Source organism: Labrus bergylta, chromosome 15 (assembly GCF_963930695.1).
Source record: "Labrus bergylta chromosome 15, fLabBer1.1, whole genome shotgun sequence".
Taxonomy (NCBI): Eukaryota; Metazoa; Chordata; class Actinopteri; order Labriformes; family Labridae; genus Labrus; species Labrus bergylta.
Window position 1 is genome coordinate 1,391,934 of NC_089209.1, and position 22,146 is coordinate 1,414,079.

The window sequence follows — 22,146 nt, forward strand, 5'->3', positions numbered from 1 at the left end:
TATCATTGGGGGTCAAACGACACTACTTTATATTAAAACTCGTCGCGATCAGCACTTCTGAAGCGCTCACATCTGAAGACAGATGTTGTGTTAGTTTGCAAATCTGTCACAACAACAAAGTGTTTGTCAGCAGCCTTTCTGTGATAATGTGTGCTCAAATGCGAACGAGCTATTAGCAAAGGCATTCATTAGAGGAAGTGCTGCTCGCCGCTCAGATCACACACACATAATGGAACAGAATCAGTTTACTTTGTTACTGGACGGGCTGGTGTTGTCTTTCGTTTAGAGAGTAATGATACTCCTCTCTGTTCACCAGCTGCTCTCTCTGCCGAGCTGCTGTTGTACAGTTTGTCTCAGTGTGCAGGTGAGATACTGGGGACGTTTAAAGCATACATAACAGGATAACAGCATCAAAACAGTCCCACTTTTTCCACCTGCAAAAAGTTCCTCTGCTGCATTAACTCTGTCTCCATCAAACCAACAGATTTGAGATTTCATTGCTCTGATGTTTAGTAAATCTGTGATGCAGTGGGCGATTTCATTTGTGCATAATCAGAGTTTTCATGGGTCGGTAAAGAGTCTGAATTATATCGAACAAGTCTGGTAAATAATGCCAGTCAAATCTGAGTTTTTTTTACTTCATGGCAAAAGACGGGAGGAGTCAGAAGTTCATCAAAGAAAACAAATAGATTATTGCAAAACTAGTTTTTTGAATCAACAACAAGAGTTATGAGGAGTTAATCTGCATCATCAGTGTGTGGGAGAGAGAGAGAGAGGGAGAGAGAGGATGAGGGAAACCCACAGATCTTTGTAGACCCGAGTACACCAGGGCCATATCCGAATTGCCAAGTACATACTGAATCTTTCAGTATGCAGTATGCAGTATGCAGTACATACTATCCGTGCTGCATACTGTTAGTACCTAGTATTCAGTGTGCACACACAGTAGGCAGATATTTGTTCCTACTTCGTCTGATTCATTCAGTGAGGAAGTGACGTCATTTACGTTTCCAGAACCGGCTGCATTCACCCGTTTTATTGTTTTTTTTGTTTATCTTTATTCAAGAAGAGTAATGCTCATATACAGTCAGGTAAACAAAAAACAATATCACAATGTAAATCAAGTAAAAGATTAAATAACTTAATAACATACAGTACATAAAGAACAAATGAAAGACAGTAATATACAGAATATAAAATAAACCAATAAAGACACATTTAAATAGTTAAATCATTATTTAAATAGAGAAATCATTATTTAAATAGTTAAATCATTATTTAAATAGTTAAATTATTATTTAAATAGTGACATCATTATTTAAATAGTGAACTCATTATTTAAATAGTTAAATCATTATTTAAATAGTGACATCATTATTTAAATAGAGAAATCATTATTTAAATAGTTAAATCATTATTTAAATAGTGAACTCATTATTTAAATAGTGAAATCATTATTTAAATAGTTAAATCATTATTTAAATAGAGAAATCATTATTTAAATAGTTAAATCATTATTTAAATAGTGCAATCATTATTTAAATAGTGAACTCATTATTTAAATAGTGAAATCATTATTTAAATAGTTAAATCATTATTTAAATAGTTAAATCATTATTTAAATAGAGGGGGAAAGGTTTTATAATAATGCAGATATTTGTTATATTTTCTGTTGTTAATTTAAAGTAGTGATTTCAGTCGGGACTTTAACTCTAGATTAAAAATTGATTAAATTAATCCACGCTCGTTTGTTTTGATTTGGAGGCGGACGTGACGTGACGATTTACGTTTAATTTCGCACAGCATTGTGGGTAAAACACAATTCATTTCCTGAAAGCACGCATCCGATCCATACTGCATAAAACCCGGAAGTTAGTATCCATACTGAAATGTTCAGTATACTGAGGTGGACCCAAAAAATGCATACTGAATGACCACGAGGGTTCAGTCTACTGAAACTCCTACTGAATAGTACTGCATACTGAACTGTGACAAGTCGGGTGCAGCTGATCCTGCTGATGAGCCTCCAGCCAGGACACACCTCCTGCAGTAAAACACACCGACAGGCAAACAGCAGGATGCCAAAGAGCAACAATGGAAATCTGCTGCAGATGGCAAAAAATAAAACAAACATCCAGCCTGTTAAAAATACAGAAAGGCTCCAAAGTAAGAAACCTAATGGAAATCATTTGGGCTGTACATGTCCGTTGCCCTTTGTCCACCGCTGCATTGAGGGTCTCTGGGGAGATTTACACAAAAGAATCCGATGCTGCAGTATTTTATCACAGGCCATGATGTGTATTGATGCCAGAACTCCACTTGTGGAAGAAAGGGTGAAGACTTGAAGACTGACACCTAGAGAGAAAATATTCTTCATTTGGCCGTCGTCAATAAAAAGCCTTCAGATTCCGTGAGATAAAATAATGTACAGTATGTGGTAAAAAAAACCTTATAAACACATAAACAAACACACATGAGGTCGTTGTTATGAACCGTCAAAAATGAGTGTTTTATTCTGAAAATAAACTGGATGTTTTAATGTTGTTTTGGTGTCTGACTTCCTGTCCCACTCGATCTGCTCTGTGGTAAATTGATGCTCCTTATCTGGTGGAATTTAGGTTTTAGGGGGGCCCCACCTGACAGAAACTCATTCCGGTTGCCCCACTGAACGTTGGTACGAGGGCCCCAACAGGCTCTAGAACCACCACTGGTCACCAGACCATTTTTTAGTCCTTGGTTATCATTTTGTGCGGTTTGACTAAAGCATTTATTTTTCATTTGTCAGATCGGACTCTGACTGGCACCCCAAATTAATCAATCTCTTCTTCTTCATTCTTTTTAAAAACCAAGTTATCCTGTACGCTTGGGGACAGTTTCCAGGATTGGCTCTTTAAAAAAAAAAATCAAGAATGGCTTTCCCCCGACTACACCGACTGATTCTATTGATTGAACGGTACGCATGGCTGCTTCTCCAAGCCCTCAAGGTTGGGCAGGGCTACACAAAGACATAAGTGAAATACATAAATGCAAAAGATTTGAGGAGGGGGAAAAAGCCTCGAGTACAAAGCAATCTGAAAAATCTGGCTCCTTGAGCTCTCGTCTATTGAACCGAAGCGATGTCTGTGGGCGGCAAACCATTTCTTGTTTCAGATTCAAGAGCGATAAGACCTGTCAACTGTGTTTCACTGATGCTCGAATGAGGCTTATAAGAATCACTGGGTCGAAGACAATGCTCATTACCTGTTAGAAGAAAATCGTATTGATCTGTCCACAGCCACAATGTGAGAAATAATGAGACTAAAACCAGCTTCAGCCCACTCAGCCCCCAGCTGCATGATAACTCAGTCTGTGTCTTTCCCTTTTTATCTTTCTGAAGATTTCTATATTTTTAAACTATTTTTGGACATTTCTGAATTTGTTTGAAATAGCTGAATGGAGTCAGGAAAGGTGGGGAGAAAGGGCACAGTGTCGAGCACAAGCTGCTGCAGGAAGGACTCAGTCTGAGTTTATGTAAAGAGCAGGATGTCTGCGTAGTACAGGAGGTAGCCCATCACCTCATGGGGGAACAGAGCTGATGAAGTTCAAGCTCTCTTAAAGGAAGAACGATCGACATGTTCCACATCAATAAATCATAAAGTCTGTCCTGTGTAAATGTGTCTCTGAGTCCTGACTGTCTACAATGAGGGAGAAGCTCGAGTCCCGCTGGCTGTGTTGTTGTCAGAGCCGTGTTTACATGGACGGGACGGCCGGCTCCTCCCCTTGTGTATAAAAGCTGTTTTAGTCAAGAACTAGAGAGAAGAAGAAGAACATACTCACTGATTATTTGGATGTTAGTAAGAGTTTTTAGATCACGCTCATTCTGTGTCAGTTTACATGAAATGTGAAGCTACGAGCTAACTAAAGAGCGCTAACATTAGCATGCTAACACAACAATGTGAAGCTACGAGCTAACTAAAGAGTGCTAACATTAGCATGCTAACACAACAATGTGACGCTACAAGCTAACTAAAGAGCGCTAACATTAGCAGGCTAACACAACAATGCTCGAGCTGAGGACGATTTTTTTTCCACCACTTGCGCTAAATGGTGTTTAATTATGGTTAGTTCCAATTCATAACTCCGTCATGTGAGTGGAGGGGGGTTGGAGGTGTGTCTCTGGAGGAGGGCGGAGCCTTCAGTATGGAGGAGGCGTGGCCAAACAGCAGTTTGTTTTGGTTTCATGCTGGAGCTCAGGGGCGACATCTACTGGATCAAAAAGTCACACATTCTTCCTTTAACCAATATCAAAAAAATGGTTTGGGAGATTAAATAAAAAATATGTTTAATGACGTGTTGCAGACCTACTGGTTTGTTTGAAATTGTTGATTAAAAAAGGAGCGGTATGGTTTTTCCTTTGTAACCTACATTTTGTGTTTCCTGTCTTCTCATGTCAGCAGGGAGTCCGTCTCTCCCTCGTCAGCTCGGCTTTCACCGTCTTCCTCCTCCAGGCTGCTGCTGCTGTCAGAGCTCGGCGCTACATCTTGAACTTTGAGACACACACTTTTTTTTAAACTGTTGATTTTTATTTTATTTTAGGCAGCCGAAAAGTTGCATCTTCAATAACTCCTGAATACAGTATAATGTTTAAAATGCCAATGATGATGGGATGTCAACACAGTCCGTCTTTTTAATTACCAAATAAAATGCCATCTGTGTAAAAAGCAGAGGAGCCAAAACTCCTCAGGAGAGACTTTATTCAAATATGTTCTTCCAGAAAATTTGTTGTGTAACATACAGCAATAGCTTCAAGGTTTGAACAGATCCGACTCGACAGCAGCAGGAAGAGAAAACGTTTTAAACTCTGACCGGAGGCGACTGACTCAAAGCTGTAATAAAATCTGTGGATACAGTAAAAGAATAAGCCCTCTTTCTGTGAGCTGATTGATCTTGAAGTCAGAACAGATCAGATTATAAAAGACGTGGAGGTGCCAACTGTTTCACTCGATTATCTGGGAACCCTTTTTCAAGCCCAGAGTTTTGTACTTTGGATTCTTTGCACAGTATTTGTACGACAGAGGGAATACACAATGTTACAAATCTATCTTTGTTGACAGTAGTGAATGCAAGAAACATGTCGGTTTCAGAAAAAATTAGAAAAGTGAAAAGTGTAACATCCTGCAGTTCCTGGAGTGTCCACTAGAGGCTGGCTGCAGAAGCACAGGAAGTCACATACACACCCATTCTAAAAAGCCTGTTTTTACAGCAGAGATGAACATGTTTACAGCCTGGTTCAAAAAACCAAATAGGTGTGATTAGCTCATGTCTGGATGGACACACACTGTACGGGGGGTGAATGTTTTGATGACTCATCAGTTTTGATTTGATGAAGGATAAGAGTTATTCACAATAAGGCGTGTAGCTGACCTGATTGACAGGTGGGCGCGGTGTAACGGTTTGTCAGGAGGTTTAAAACCCGCCTCAGCTCCAGCTCTCAGCCTGTCGTTAGGTTGACTGAAAGTTAGACTGAGACAGCATTTCCAGCATGGAGACCGCCATCGATGGGACTCCAGCGCCCCCTGCAGGGACAGACGGGGGACGACACTTAGGCTTCAAATATTAATATTTAAAGTGTATGATGGAGGCCCCTTGCATGTGAAAAGCCTGAGGAACTACAGCTTTAAGTTTCTTGTTACGTTCAGAGCAGATGAAAGAGGTTAAAATAATTATTGTTGCTTTTCTTGCTCACACCAACAGGAAGTCCTCCACTCAACAGCAGCGAGAATTGCTATTCTTTTTGTAAAGTTACAGCTAAGACAAACCGATGTAGAAGGAAACGGAATATAAAGTCTGGTATTCAATCATCTCCACCAACCTTGGCCCCTTACGCACACACACACACACACACACACACACGCACACACACACGCACACGCACACACACACACACGCACACGCACACGCACACGCACACACACACACACACACACACACACACACACACACACCATCCACTTCCATTTCACAGGACTCCCATTAGAGGGCTCTCATTGTAATGGGGCAGTCATGAATAAATCAGCATTCATTGAGAAAATTGCACAGATTCAGTTGAGCATGAATCTAGGGAATCATGTCATCTATTTATGTGTGTGTGTGTGTGTGTGTGTGTGCATATTGCTCTATTTGAGTGCCCCTTGTCTTTATCCACATGGTCGCAGGAAATCCTTAGCGCTATATTAGGATCCAGTGAATGTGTGACTCAGACTATTAGGGCTTTCACACTTGCAGAAATCTCCTAAAAAACTCAGGGGAGCTCAGACTTCACCATCTTTAGTCGCCCTCTAGAGGTGCCCCGACCCCAAATTGGTTGGGAACCAATGGGCTTGGTAAGAGATCAGCAACCATTGGCTTATGATTATGGCATGGAGATGAAGAACACGTATTACTGCATTTCATAAAGGACATGCTAATGCTTACAACGGACTTAAGATCAGGATGCAGAGTTTGAATCCATTCCTTGAAATTTACGTTTGTTTTCAACATTTCAAACTGTGGAGACTTTAGTTGTCACACTTTTTATGTTCCTATTTTGGACCCATTGACAGTATTATTTGGCTTAAAGTCTTTATCTGTGATTTTTCACACTTAAATGTAGAAATCAAGTCTATCCTCTGAAAATAACTCTGTGAGTCATGACTGTCTACAATGGGTGTAACACCCGAGTCCCACTGTCTGTGATGTTTTCAGAGTTTTCAGAGTCCTATCTTCACTTTGTTTACATCGCCGGGACGGCCGGCTGACTCCTCCCCTCGTGTATAAAAGTTGTTTAATTGAGGGACTAGAGAAAAGAAGAATAACATACTGTACTCACTGCTTAACTGTGTTTCTAGATCACGCTCATTTCAGGTAAATTTACATGCAGTGTGAAGATACCAGCATAATAAAGATCGCTAGCATTAGCATGCTAACACGACAATGCAGCGCCAGTTGTTTTGGTTTCATGCTGGTGCTCAAGGGCGACATCTACTGGATCAAAAAAATTGCATATAAAGCCTTTAAATCAATCAATGACATACAACAAAAGATAAAAATTAAAGACAGAAACTAAATGATTAAAAGACACTGTTGCGTCACATGTCTTTGTTGAACTTCTATTGTTTTGAAGTCGGGAAGCAAAATAAAAGGAAGCAAAGACTATCTTGAATGTTTGTACAAGTCAAAAACCAGAGAAACAAATGAATTGGAAAATACACACAGATTGACAAAAACCTTTGAAAAAGTTATCTTCATTTCAATATTCGAGGGAAACGCTGGATGTACACACATCTGTTATTCTGTTACGGCCCCCTGTGGAGTTTTTGCTGCAGTGTCAAACAAGGACATTCAGAGGGGCAAAAAAAATCAAAGAAACTAACAGCCGAAGACAGAACGGAGGATCTGTTTATTCCGTCTTCATTATGCACAAGCTCAGTCTGAAAGCAGGACCTTCTGCGGAGTTTTAACAGCCACACCGGTGTGTCAGCGACTGTTGTTGTTTTTCTCTGCAGATTTTTAACTGAATCTTTTGTTTGGTTTAATGAGCAAACAAAGGCCAGTCGTTCCTGCTCGTTTATCTGACTAAACCACACACTGGCCTTTTCAGCCAGCCTAATTAAACTGATTAAGAGTCAAGAAGTCCTAATTGCACTGACAGAGGATGTCACAGCAGTGTGTGTGTGTGTGTGTGTGTGTGTGTGTGTGTGTGTGTGTGTGTGTGTGTGTGTGTGTGTGTGTGTGTGTGTGTGTGTGTGTGTGTGTGTATGGGTGGGCAGGCAAGCGATGTAAGACTCTATGTAGTGTCAATGACAATTTGACTGGACAATTTGACCGCCCCAGGCGTTAAAGGATAATGCAACACCAGCTAGGGTCCGCACCTCGTGTTCCTTCTGGGTCAGTTCTTTTTGTTTATGTGTGTGTGTTCTTGTAATTATCACAGTAATGGGACACTGCTCTGTTTGAACAATCACATAATGGGGACCACTGACGGGAAATTGTCACCAAAGGGAGACGCTTTCAAACGCAGGAGGCATTCTGTGTGTCTGATATTAAGCCTCTGATCATTAGGCACATTTATCCGCTCTGTAAACTTGTGTATATTGGGGTGTCAATGGCCTAGCGGTGGCCTAGGGGCTGGAGTCGTCAGCTGCTGTGGGTTCAGGTCTGACCTTGTCCTTTTGCTGCAGATCATCCCGCACTCTCTGCTCCCGACGTTTCCTGACTCTCTTATGCTGTCCTATCTAATGCAAATACGCAAAATAAAACATTAAAGAGGACATATCCTCCCCCTCCTCCACCTTTTCAAACAGTCCCCTCCTCCACCTTTTCAAACAGTCCCCTGTGGTCTAAATGAAACATCTGTGCTGTGCTTTGGTCAAAATATAACATGAATCAAGCACCAGAGGAGGTTTGTGACCCTGTATAAACCAGCTCTCTCAGAACGCTCCGTTTTGGTGTGTGTGTCTCTTTAAATGGTATGACACATTTGAAACAGAGCATTTTTCTCTGTGTTGTAAGACTTATGCAGACCACAAACAAAGGACTGGGTGGGTTTATTTCACATTTTGTGGGTCAGTAGACGCTCAGGTTACCCAGATACATGTTCAAAAACACTTTAGAAGTGGATTCTTCAGAATATGTCCCCTTTAAAAATATGTGTATTGTAAAGTGTTTATAATATACGTTATTTATTCTTTTAAATAGACCCGACTCCCCACAACAAGATATGTTGTCGTTGCTTGAATGTTGCTGGCTAGTTATGATGACTGTCAGCCATCATAACACTGAAGTAGCTTTCTTACCTGACACAAATGTCACACTGATATGCAACGCAATCTCAATTTCCCATCATGGCTTTTTTCTGGCAGGCTTTCATCATGAAACGGGCGCCACGGGCTATTTAAAATCATCTGAGCTGTGAGTGTTTTCAACAAGTGTAATTTTCAAATACAGGGGTAGTTCTCGAGTAAAGGTACTATTTTCACCACGGTGGTTCATAATAACTGAACACACTGTGCTGGGCAGAACATTTGTGGAGAAACTGAAAGCAGGAACAGAAACCAGAGCTAAAACAAAAGGGATTTGGAAAAAGCTGTTTTAAAAGAATGATCATTTTCAGATAAAATCGCCCATCTCCATATTTGCAAAACTGCTCGTCTGATGCAATCAACAAACCTGCACAAAGTGTTCACTTTGAGCAGCCTTTATGAACCAATACTTTCAAATCACATCTTCCTGACACTCCTTAGATCAGTGGAAACTCTGAGGAAAACTTTATTTTTTATCTACTGCAGATTATTTTTATTCTTTGGGAAAAGTAGGCTAAAATTTACGAGAGTAATAACCAGACTGTCAGGCTGTGTCGGAGGCAATCCTCTCTCCTTCCACCATCTGTCTCGTTGGTGTGGAGTGTACGAGGCAATGAGGCAGAGAAACTATTAAAATCCCCTTAAAGGAAAGCAGTGTTTTGGGGCTGTCAGAGTTAATTGGCCAGTTCAGCTTTTAGTAATGCAAAGACAAGGCACAGAGAAATATGCCTGCTTTAACACACACACACACACACACACACACACACACACACACACACACACAAAGGGCTGAGTAAATAAACATGCTGTAAATATATCCACAGGGTGTTTTTTCAAATTGTGTTCTTGTCACACATTAAATTAAGAGGAATATTAAAAAAGAAACACTAAATAAACAACAAGAGAAAAAAGTAATAGGGCGCCACAGGAATGAGTCCTAAAACCAGGAAGGAAGTTATCATTTGAGCACCATGGGGTCTAACGTCTAAAAGTCAAAGTGGATTTAGAATGTGTTTGTGGTTAGACTCCTGAAATAAGGTCTGTGGTTAACACAAGCTGAAGAGATGTTGGTGTTTTGTTAGAGCACATAAACTACGTTAGGTAATACCTCCACTTGTGAAGTTTGAAGTTTTTACTCGTCTTTAAAAAGGCGGTTGCTAACAAGAGGCTAAATGTGACTACAGTGGTTGTCGGGGACATTAAAGGTCATCACGCCGGACACAGAGGGCGGGAACTCTCTCACTAGTCGGAGATGTCTCCTGTAGGTTTAATCTTTAGGTTAAGGTGAATATTATGTTAGTAAACTATTTATTAAGCTACGTGGATTAGTTTATCGGAGATCGTCTGAAGCATAACGCTAGTGACGTCACAATCATCCCACCGTGGTGTAGCTAGCTTGTAGCATAACGTTAGCTTTTTACTTCTGTCGGCCGCATTAACTCTTCAAACATCATAAAAATGGCGTTCATCTGTGAAGATTATCCTGCTGAACAAAACACCTACTCTTCAGAAACGTGCGTTTGCCACAGAGATTATTTTCTGCAATGATCCAAAATCCAATGAAAACATCCCAGAGGAGAATTCTCATTAGACCTCATGGTGACGCTACTACGGGGTTGGTCTACAAAAATACGTCAAATGGTTTGAAACAGCTGATGACATCAAACACAAATTTCCCCCATGGGGGATCAATAAAGTTTATCTTTAAAGAATAAAAGCATAAATAACAGAGGGATTAATACAATTAGTTTGAAGTCTGGAAGACGAGGGAAGCAAAGTAGGGTTATCATGAACAACTTTAACAACTACTAAGGTTCTTCAAGAGGCGGAAAAGCTCCAGAAAAAACTGTAGTATGAAGATATACTTTATTAAGTTTGTAAAACCGACGCTTTATCGGCTTGGGGCCTTCATGACCCTGATGAATGACTTTCTGCAGAATAAATTCGAGGAGGCTGGAGGAGAAACTCCAGGTGAAGTCTGAGTGAAAAATTCAGGTTTTTTGCGTTCACACATGCAAATATATAGAAATATCAGGAGTTCTTCAGGAGTTTTCTGCAGGTGTGAAAGCAGCTATATGTATCTGAAAAATACATTTTTGTTACAGGATTAGAAAAAGGGCTATTCTGACGCTTTAAATATATTCTACATCAAATTAGTTTCAGAATAAAGTTCTTAAAAACCAACAGGAAGATTTCTGAGTCGTCCAGATTGAAAGTTGAAACACTTCATCTGTGTCTTTGACGCATTAAACCGTCTCTCCTTCTTCTTCTTCTCTACTCATTCAGAAGCTTCCTGAAGACACTCGTGTTAAAATGATGATGAATAATTGTCTTATTGTGAAGCAGAAAATAAAGATGGAAGAGCCAAATTAGTGGTCATAACAATCTAAGAAAAAGAGAAGATAGTCAGCGGCAGAATCAGAGGTAATTCACCTGCTGTCAAGGAGCCAATCTCAGCGGCATCTTGTATGACCACAAAGCAACGAGATGGTGTCAAAGGGACGAGTGACGAAAGCAGACAGAGGGACTTAAAAACATCAGGAGAGATGTTTCATTTTGGAAAATGCAGAAACCGGAGGCTAAGAGGCTGAGCGCTATTGAAAGAGACGCCAGCTGAACATCGAGTCCCACAGAGAACGCACAAAGAGAACGCACAAAGAGAACGCCGCTTCAGCTACACAATAACCTCTGCAACATTAGGAAACCCCACAGAGACGAGCAGCAGGGCGTCGGGGTCAGAGGAGGTGGTCGAAGGACGGGAAGATAGGTGACGATTGGATGGAAGGGAAAGAAGGGATGTATGTTACGATTCTCTTAGCAGAATATACATTATTTAATTTAAATTATCATATACAAACACTTTTTAAAGTAAATACTGTAAAAACTACCTCATGTTTACTTACCTCATCACTGCACTATTATCTTATATTATCTTATTTAGTCTTTGCTTATTTTAATGTTTATTGTTGATATTTAATATTATATATTTGTACAAAGAGAACACAGTTTACCAAAGTAAAATTCCTTGTGTGTTTAAGCATACCTGGCCAATAAAGCTGATTCTGATTCTGATATTTTATTATTACTACAACTTCCTGTGGCCGCTGAGGAGGTCGTTGATGACTTGGTATCGAGGAAATATTAGAAATAACAACACTCTTTATTTAAGATTCTTACCACTGAAGTCTCAGTTAATACTCAAGAACAAAAATCTTTGGGAAAAGGCACAAGACATTCTTTTAACCACAAAGAAAATTAGTTTTTGACAGATAATGAATTCCTGTGGATTCCTTTGCCCCCTAGTGACTGGCTGTAGCATAAACAGATGGGGCATGGGTATGTTAGCTTGGTGTTTTTGTGTGCGAGTGAGTGCTCTGTTTATCCTGAACAGATAACCCAGCAGAGCGGGAAGACACACAACAAACATAGGAGCGTACCAGGAAGGAGAGATCTGTAGAAAAACATCTGGCAGAGGAAGTATCGGCGCGATAGAGACTGATACTGTACATCTCGAGCTCAACATCAGATTACACTCTAAAGGTTACATTCCAATTTACAGATAAAAGATGGCTCTGACATCTGGGGTTCAATTGCATTTTGTTAAAAAAAAAGGAAAGAAAGTGTTCAGAGCCTTGTAAACAGAAATAAATTTCCCAGCGGAGTAAAGAAGGAAAACAAACACACAGAGGAGGAGGAGGGCATCATGAAACGTTCAACTGGAGGAAGTCCAGAAACCAACAGTGTATGATGAGAGTCTGAGTGCAGAGACAAAGGGAAAATACATTATTTAAAAGGTTTGTAAAATAAATACAAGTGACCGCAAGATGATCAGAATACAAAAAAAAAATTACAAGAAGCTTCAGAAGAACATTTAGGGGGAAATTTCGATCTTATTTAGCAGAATTTATTGATATTTTTCTGCATTTCTTGATTCCTTTAAAGGTGACATATCCTCCTCTTCTAAAAGTTTAAATAAGTCTCAGAGCTCCTCAAAACATGTGTGTGAAGTTTCTTGTTCTAAATCCACTCTGATCCTATATTTGATCATGTCTATAAACCCCTCTATTTCAGCCCTGCTCAGAACAGGCTGTTTCTGTGTCTGTACCTTTAAATATGTAAATGAGCTGTGTCTGACCACGCCCCCTCTCTGGAAGGGCTTGGGTGTACTCGGTGCTTTCTCGCTCCATGTCCTATTGTTTACGGTGAGAAGGCAGAACAAACATGCTAGCATGTAATAAATGAGCCTCTCCAAAGCCGGCATTTAGCCACGGCCTGTAGTTGTCATGGTAACAGTTGAACACACATACACATGCTCCACATGCTAACAGCTAACAACGGGCTGTAGACGCTAGTAGAGTCAATCCTTTAGTTTTCCTGAACCTTTGTTAGTCGACGTTGTTCATTGGGTTCTCACAACGTCTTTGTCAACGTCGCCGCCCTCTGATCGACAACAAATGCAGGTCGTCTAGAAGGGGGAGGAGTTACAGCACACAGTGCAGTTACACTCAGAGACCTTCGGTGGGCGCCAAAGTGCACCGCACCAAATTCCTACATCTCTCCTTCAGTAAAGAACTCCCTCCTCCTCTCTCCAAAGTTACTTTCTTCCCCCATTCTTATTTCCGTCTCTGCTCAGCTCACTTTCCTGCCATCCATTCCCTTTCGTCCGTCTCTGCTGCTTCCTGTTTACCTGGAGGATTTGAAGCGAGCCAAAGAGGAGGAGGCTGACGCTAACCGAGGAGCTGGAAGAAAGACCAGAGGAAAAGTGTGTATCTAAGAGGTTTTCAGCCAGACAGGAGGACTATAGGATTATAAAGGGAATGCATGGTATCAGTACAAAACACCTGAGAAAACAAAAGAAGCTATACTGCCCAATGTGAATCACCTGTGTGACTGTCGAGGAAAGAGAGGGCGGTAAAGAAGATTTCTTTCTTTATTCACACCATTCTTAGGGCACTTTAATGTACTTTGTAAGATCAGTGTATCAGTGTTAGTTATGCAACAGACATTAAGCCTGCCACACTTCTTTATGACCATTTCAGCATGCTGAGTGTGAGCACTCGGCGGGCTTAAAAATGGTGGGAAATACAAAAGGACTGCAAAAGGACACCCTCTTCCACTACCACAACGTCGTTTTCACATATGCACTCTGGATAATACTCGCTGCCTCTTCTTATTATCATCACTTATAATTCATTTACTGCAATAATGAAATTCAGGATCAAAAACAGAGTGTTCTTTCATTATTTTGCTTCTTGGTGTTACTACAACAAACCGCTCCAACTTTTCCTGGCAGAAATAAAAAACCAGCTGCTAAAATCCGCTCCTCTAGCACCGCGAGAGAAATCACAACAAGCATGACTAAATAACATCAAACGCGAGCTTAATACTGAAGACTGTGACGTGTGACTTCTTCTTATTTTAACATATACATTCATGTCCTTCAGAAGTTATTCTCTCTTTTCATCTTCTCTGTAATGTGTTTGCCGGTGCAGGAAAGGGTTTCACAGAGCATTGCTTCAGTTTGCAGAGGCTCCACCTAAAGCCCAAGCTGTGGCTGTGAGTCTGCAGGGTGTTCCTCAGGGACTTTACTTTACTGTTTTTTCCTTTTTGAAAAGGTCTGCAGCACTCCGGTTTGTGAAACTACTACATCATTAACACAAGCTGAATAACAGGAGGAGGAAACAGGTGTTCTGTTTCACTCTGACGAAGTCACTTTGTGTTCTTTTAAAGAATAGGCAAAGGCAAACAGTGAGAGCACCGACACTACCAGTCCGCCCCAGCTCGAGCCGGCCCAGGCTCCTCGTCCTCACCGAGCGTGCCACTACGCTCTGCTTCATTTCAAATATGCTGAGAGCCTATTATCGATGGAGTACGCTGCAAGGACACTTCAAGCTCGACAGAATGGAACGACCCGGACAGGAAGTCAGACAAGGAAACGCACAGTGGTCCGGTCACTTTCAAAATAAAACACAACATACAGACTCCTGATCGTATTCTCCATCACTTTATCAACATGACAAAACAGAATGAACAACAAATCATCCTCAGAGAGACAAAGAAACATGTTGTTTACACATTCTCTTTATTCACGCGTGATCTTGTAGTTCTCTTGTAGTTCTCTTGTGATCTTGTAGTTCTCCTGTGATCTTGTAGTTCTCATGTGATCTTGTAGTTCTCCTCTGATCTTGTAGTTCTCATATGATCTTGTAGTTCTCATGTGTTCTTGTAGTTCTCCTGATATCTTGTAGTTCTCCTGTGATCTTGTAGTTCTCATGTGATCTTGTAGTTCTCCTGTGATCTCGTAGTTCTCCTGTGATCTTGTGGTTCTCCTGTGATCTTGTAGTTCTCTTGTGATCTTTTAGTTCTCATGTGATCTTGTAGTTCTCCTGTGATCTTGTTGTTCCCCTGTGATCTTGTAGTTCTCCTGTGATCTTGTAGTTCTCCTGTGATCTTGTAGTTCTCTTGTGATCTTGTAGTTCTCCTCTGATCTTGTAGTTCTACTCTGATCTTGTAGTTCTCCTGTGATCTTGTAGTTCTCTTGTGATCTTGTAGTTCTCCTGTGATCTTGTAGTTCTCCTCTAATCTTGTAGTTCTCCAGTGATCTTGTAGTTCTCCTGTGATCTTGTAGTTCTCATGTGATCTCTTGTGATCTTGTAGTTCTCCTCTGATCTTCTGATCTTGTAGTTCTCCTGTGATCTTGTAGTTCTCCTCTGATCTTGTAGTTCTCCAGTGATCTTGCAGTTCTCCTGTGATCTTGTAGTTCTCTTGTGATCTTTTAGTTCTCCTGTGATCTTGTTGTTCCCCTGTGATCTTGTAGTTCTCATATGATCTTGAAGTTCTCATGTGATCTTGTAGTTCTCCTGTGATCTTGTAGTTCTCTTGTGATCTTGTAGTTCTCCTGTGATCTTGTAGTTCTCCTGTGATCTTGAAGTTCTCATGTGATCTTGTTGTTCCCCTGTGATCTTGTAGTTCTCCTGTGATCTTGTAGTTCTCCTGTGATCTTGTGGTTCTCCTGTGATCTTGTAGTTCTCTTGTGATCTTGTTGTTCCCCTGTGATCTTGTAGTTCTCATGTGATCTTGTAGTTCTCCTCTGATCTTGTAGTTCTCATGTGATCTTGTAGTTCTCTTGTGATCTTGTAGTTCTCCTCTGATCTTGTAGTTCTCCAGTGATCTTGTAGTTCTCCTCTGATCTTGTAGTTCTCCTCTGATCTTGTAGTTCTCCTGTGATCTTGTAGTTCTCTTGTGATCTTGTAGTTCTCCTGTGATCTTGTAGTTCTCCAGTGATCTTGTAGTTCTCCTGTGATCTTGTAGTTCTCTTGTGATCTCTTGTGATCTTGTAGTTCTCCTCTGATCTTGTAGTTCTCCTGTGATCTTGTAGTTCTCCTCTGATCTTGTAGTTCTCCAGTGATCTTGCAGTTCTCCTGTGATCTTGTAGTTCTCTTGTGATCTTTTAGTTCTCCTGTGATCTTGTTGTTCCCCTGTGATCTTGTAGTTCTCATATGATCTTGTAGTTCTCCTGTGATCTTGTAGTTCTCCTGTGATCTTGTAGTTCTCTTGTGATCTTGTAGTTCTCCTGTGATCTTGTAGTTCTCCTGTGATCTTGAAGTTCTCATGTGATCTTGTTGTTCCCCTGTGATCTTGTAGTTCTCCTGTGATCTTGTAGTTCTCCTGTGATCTTGTGGTTCTCCTGTGATCTTGTAGTTCTCTTGTGATCTTTTAGTTCTCCTGTGATCTTGAAGTTCTCATGTGATCTTGTAGTTCTCCTGTGATCTTGAAGTTCTCATGTGATCTTGTTGTTCCACTGTGATCTTGTAGTTCTCCTGTGATCTTGTAGTTCTCCTGTGATCTTGTGGTTCTCCTGTGATCTTGTAGTTCTCTTGTGATCTTTTAGTTCTCATGTGATCTTGTGGTTCTCTTGTGATCTTGTTGTTCCCCTGTGATCTTGTAGTTCTCATGTGATCTTGTAGTTCTCCTGTGATCTTGTAGTTCTCCTCTGATCTTGTAGTTCTCCTTTGATCTTGTAGTTTTCATGTGATCTTGTAGTTCTCCTGTGATCTTGTAGTTCTCCTGAGATCTTGTAGTTCTCTTGTGATCTTGTAGTTCTCTTGTGATCTTGTAGTTCTCCTCTGATCTTGTAGTTCTCCAGTGATCTTGTAGTTCTCCCGTGATCTTGTAGTTCTCCTGTGATCTTGTAGTTCTCCAGTGATCTTGTAGTTCTCATATGATCTTGTAGTTCTCCTGTGATCTTGTAGTTCTCATGTGATCTTGTAGTTCTCATGTGATCTTGTAGTTCTCCTGTGATCTTGTAGTTCTCTTGTGATCTTGTAGTTCTCCTCTGATCTTGTAGTTCTCCTGTGATCTTGTAGTTCTCTTGTGATCTTGTAGTTCTCCTGTGATCTTGTAGTTCTCCAGTGATCTTGTAGTTCTCCTGTGATCTTGTAGTTCTCTTGTGATCTTGTAGTTCTCCTCTGATCTTGTAGTTCTCCTCTGATCTTGTAGTTCTCATGTGATCTTGTAGTTCTCCTGTGATCTTGTAGTTCTCTTGTGATCTTGTAGTTCTCCTCTGATCTTGAAGTTCTCCAGTGATCTTGTAGTTCTCCTCTGATCTTGTAGTTCTCCTCTGATCTTGTAGTTCTCCTCTGATCTTGTAGTTCTCCTGTGATCTCGTAGTTCTCCAGTGATCTTGTAGTTCTCCTCTGATCTTGTAGTTCTCCTGTGATCTTGTAGTTCTCATGTGATCTTGTAGTTCTCCTGTGATCTTGTAGTTCTCATGTGATCTTGTAGTTCTCCTGTGATCTCGTAGTTCTCCTGTGATCTTGTAGTTCTCCTGTGATCTTGTAGTTCTCTTGTGATCTTGATAGCTTTTCAGTGAAGGTTATTGTACTTTTGTTAAATGATATTAAACTGGCTTAAAAAAGATCAAACGAGTAGCTTCCTGCTTTTCTTTTTGCTAAAGGTGAAACAAAAATTTGAAGAAGTCCTGATACAACCACTGCCGTTCAGCTTTCTCTTATATTTATAGTCGAACGCCAATAGACGAGCGCCGTCCATCACTCATTAAATGAGCTGAGTGACAGAATACGGTTGTTGTTTTGTCTCAGATGGCTGGATTTTCCTCTCCATTTAATACCACTCATAAAATCAAGCCTGTTCCTTGTAGCAAAGTCGAGGGCTTGTTAAGTGAGCGGGGGGAAACAACCGACGAGCACACAGGGCTCAATGATCTGTCTCTCCTCTTCCTCTGATTTCTCCTCACTCCTGGTGGTAGCATCTGTACAAACCTCTAAAAGGTAACGTGTGGGGAGATGAGCTGGGAGGACAGCTGCTGCCGGCTTTATGAAAGTTAATTATCTCTCATCTGTTTGGTGGCCAGAGGCAGTCAAAGAAAAGCTATCAGCTAATAGCTTTGTTTCTTACAAATCCCTCGTCCCATCCCCGCACGCTTTTACTTCTCCCCACAGATCCATGTTTGTAATGAATGTACATCTGTGTCACTTCCTGTTCTGGCTTTTAGACAACGCCTTCCTACAGGTCGTGTGTGGCACAGCTCTGCAGCTGCATGAGCTCCAATGTTTCTGTTTTTAAATCAGTGCTGTGATTACTCAGGTGATCCAATGCCCTACAGTGGCCATGTTGGATCAGATTGCCTTGGTTTACTCTGAGGTGTGGACAATGACTGTAGATAACATGGACGTGGTCTCAGTGTTGTCAAATAATGGGTTTCTGAGGAAGTGTTATGGAGCCCAATGACAGTGGTCGCTAGTGTTATAGTCAAGACCACATTGACCGAGACCAAGAGAACCAGAGAGCTCCGAGACCGAGACCAAGACATTTAGGGATCCAGACCGAGTCAAGACCAAGACCATAAATATCCCTGAAAAATCATTAACTCACTTAGACCTTAACACCCTTAAAGGCTTAATCTACGATTTTTCACACTAACACTTAAATATAAATCAAGTTTCTCCTCTGAAAATAACTCTGTGAGTCATGACTGTCTACAATGGGTGTAACACCCGAGTCCCACTGTCTGTGATGTTTTCAGAGTTTTCAGAGTCCTATCTTCACTTTGTTTACATCGCCCGGACGGCCGGCTGACTCCTCCCCTCGTGTATAAAAGTTGTTTAATTGAGGGACTAGAGAAAAGAAGAATAACATACTGTACTCACTGCTTAACTGTGTTTCTAGATCATTTCAGGTAAATTTACATGCAGTGTGAAGATACCAGCATAATAAAGATCGCTAGCATTAGCATGCTAACACAACAATGCAGCTCCAGTTGTTTTGGTTTCATGCTGGTGCTCAAGGGCGACATCTGCTGGATCAAAAAATCACATATAAAGCCTTTAAGATTGCGGTCGTAATTGGGGGCAAATCAAACTGCAAATTAATTAATTAATCTTTTAAAAAGAGGCGTTTCCCTTCTAATCAAAGTAATGACGTGGGAAAATAGCCAATCAGTGGTGGTCTTGATTTAAAATCTGGAGTCTGCCCAGTCTGAGACCGAGACAAGACCGAGTAAAAATGCTTTAGATTCCAAGACGAGACCGAGACCTTCAAAAAGTGACCTCGAGACCAAGACCTGATCTGGAGTTCTACAACACTAGTGGTCGCCATGTTGGAAATTCTGACTCTTCAGAACTTTGTTCCTTGATTGTAGCTGCGACCTGCCAACCTGTCAGTCACCTCGGAAGCAACCCAATTATACAAATGTATGCATAACTCTTTTCACAAGAATACTCAGCCCCTTTTTAAGGTTTACGTTTGGTCTTTTTATGCCTTCATTTAGAGATCTTCATTATTTACACTGGTTGAAGAAGAAGAGGAGGAGGATTTGTGACCTTTAAGTCATTCTGTCTAATATTTAAAACCTGAGCTTAAAAAGTCTCATCTTCTTATTTAAAACATCCTGAATGAATAATTTCATCTGAATCCATTTGTTTCTTTTGTTTGCAGTCAAACAAAGCTGTCGTGTTCTCCCCCTCGATGTAAAAAGCACCGCGCTTTGCAGCTCCTGTTATTCAAACTCCACGGGACCAAATTAAATGTGATCATGGTGACATTACTGATCATTAGCAGCCTCTTTAAAGGCCACTTTTCATCCAGAGCTGCCGTTCATTTCTGCCCCTCTCGATTGTTGCTGCATGGCTGAAACGGGTAGGTGGTCTGTGGTGCATTGTGGGTCATTTGGTGAATAGTAAATGGTTTGTGTACTGCTGCCTCTAATCAAACCATCGAGCCGCTTCATTCACTCATATCTCCATCAGGAGCAGCGTATTATCTCAAAGTGGGTAATTAGTCTTTCTCTCCTTTAATTTAATAATCAATCCCTCCTTCAGTGCCCACACAGCCTTTTCACTGACCGTCTTGTTTTCTCTTTAATCAATAGATTATGATGATCATGATTAACCATCATCGCTCAGAAACACAATCTGCTTTTTACTCTCATCAAATATCAGAACAACTCATTCAGCTGCAGAGATGAAACGTCCAATCAGAGCTCAGTGACGCATCATGGAAAATCAAAGTGATTCTCTTAAGATTCATACTCTCCCACCTCAAACATCTGAACATCCTTTCCAGTTTGAAATTGAAGGACTCTGTGCAAAAGGGTCTCTCGTTTGATTTCCTGATTACCCCAGCCTAATAACCAAAGTCCAGATGATTCATCCCAAACTTTTCATAACAACATTAATTTAAAGGCCACATATTATTTTACTTTTTAACCACTTCAAATAAGTCTCAGAGCTCCTCAAAACATGTGTGTGAAGTTTCTTGTTCTAAATCCACTCTGGTCCTGTATTTGATCATGTCTATAAACCTCTCTATTTCAGCCCTGCTCAGAACAGGCTGTTTCTGTGTCTGTACCTTTAAATATGTAAATGAGCTGTGTCTGACCACGCCCCCTCTCTGGAAGAGCTTTGGTTGTCTCAGGCTTTCTCGCTCCATGTCCTATTGTTTACGGTGAGAAGGCAGACTCAGAGGGCAGAACAAACACCTAGCTGTGGGAGTGTCACCCACCTGGGGGAGGGGCTACTGCCCTTTGTGATGTCATGAAGGGAAAATTTCCAAACGGCCTGTTTGAGTACACATTTTCTGAAAAGTGGAGCAGGCAAAAGACGGAGAGGATGGACTTTTCTCATCATTGGGGGGTTTGTAGACGGACTAGAGACACATGTTAGAGTTAGAGGAACATGGAGAAGAGGATTTTACAGAATATGTGACCTTTAACCTTTTCTCAGGTTTCTCAACTACTTTAGCTGTGACATGAAACATAAATTAGATGTATGTGCTGCTTTAAAAGAAAAAATATTTTGAAGCAACACCAAATCAAATCAATACACTCAAAGAAAAAAAAAAAGAGCCAGCTGACGACGTTAATTATCCTCCATGTTTGTTTTTCTTCTGTAGTCACGTTTGATCACCCAAGATTCTGTGAGATCTCGTCTCAGCAGGCGTCTGGTTCCCAAACTTTTCAGGTCCTGGGCCCCCAAAATATGAGTGCCAGAGACTAGGGACCTCCCCACTGTGTTTGAGGCGCACACACACTAACACGCCAACCCAAACACTACAAACAATTTTTACAGTAATTTATTGTAAAAAAGACGAGAAGTAGAACACAAGTTAAACTAAACTACATATACAGTCTGTCCTCAGAGTGTCGTCTGAGCCGTCTCACATCCTCCACTATGACTCCTAATTTCTACACAGTCCGTCACGCCATTTAGCAGCAGACAGAGTGTTTATAAGGTCCTATCTATAATTATATTTCTACATGCTAAACTTCATTTGTATGGTAAATAGTCTGTGTGTGTGACGAATACTAAACACAGAGACAATGTGGGAATTTGATCTGTGATGCAAAAGGTGCCGCTGCCGTCAACGATTGTGTTTCCACAGCGAGCGTCTCCAGAGCGTGGCCAGCAGTGCCACTACGCTCTGCTCTGTTTTAAATACGCTGCGGAGCACAAGCATGAAACGCATCAAGCTGGACAGAATGTAACGACCCCGACCGGAAATCAGACGAGGAAATGCTCGCTGAGTTAATTTGAAAATAAAACTAACAAAAAAATACAGACTCCTTTTGCATCACAGATACAATTCCCACCCAGTCTCTGTGTTTAGTTTTCATCACACACACACACACACACACACAAACACACACACACACACACACACACACACACACACACACACACACACACACACACACACACACACACACACACACACAAACACACCAACACAAACACAAACACACAAACACAAACACACACAAACACAAACATAAACATACACACACTGACTATTTACCATACTAATAAAG

At 40.9% G+C, this 22,146-nt stretch overlaps 1 protein-coding gene across 1 annotated transcript in view; it reads right to left on the bottom strand.

The window, feature by feature from the left end:
* Window positions 1-5,121: 5,121 nt before the first annotated feature.
* The window catches only part of pex7 (peroxisomal biogenesis factor 7), a 152,845-nt gene continuing 135,820 nt past the window's right edge, over window positions 5,122-22,146 (bottom strand). Inside the window, 1 exon segment of the mRNA XM_065963816.1 lies at window positions 5,122-5,555. Coding sequence (XP_065819888.1) covers window positions 5,498-5,555 — 58 coding nt within the window. The 3' untranslated portion in view covers window positions 5,122-5,497.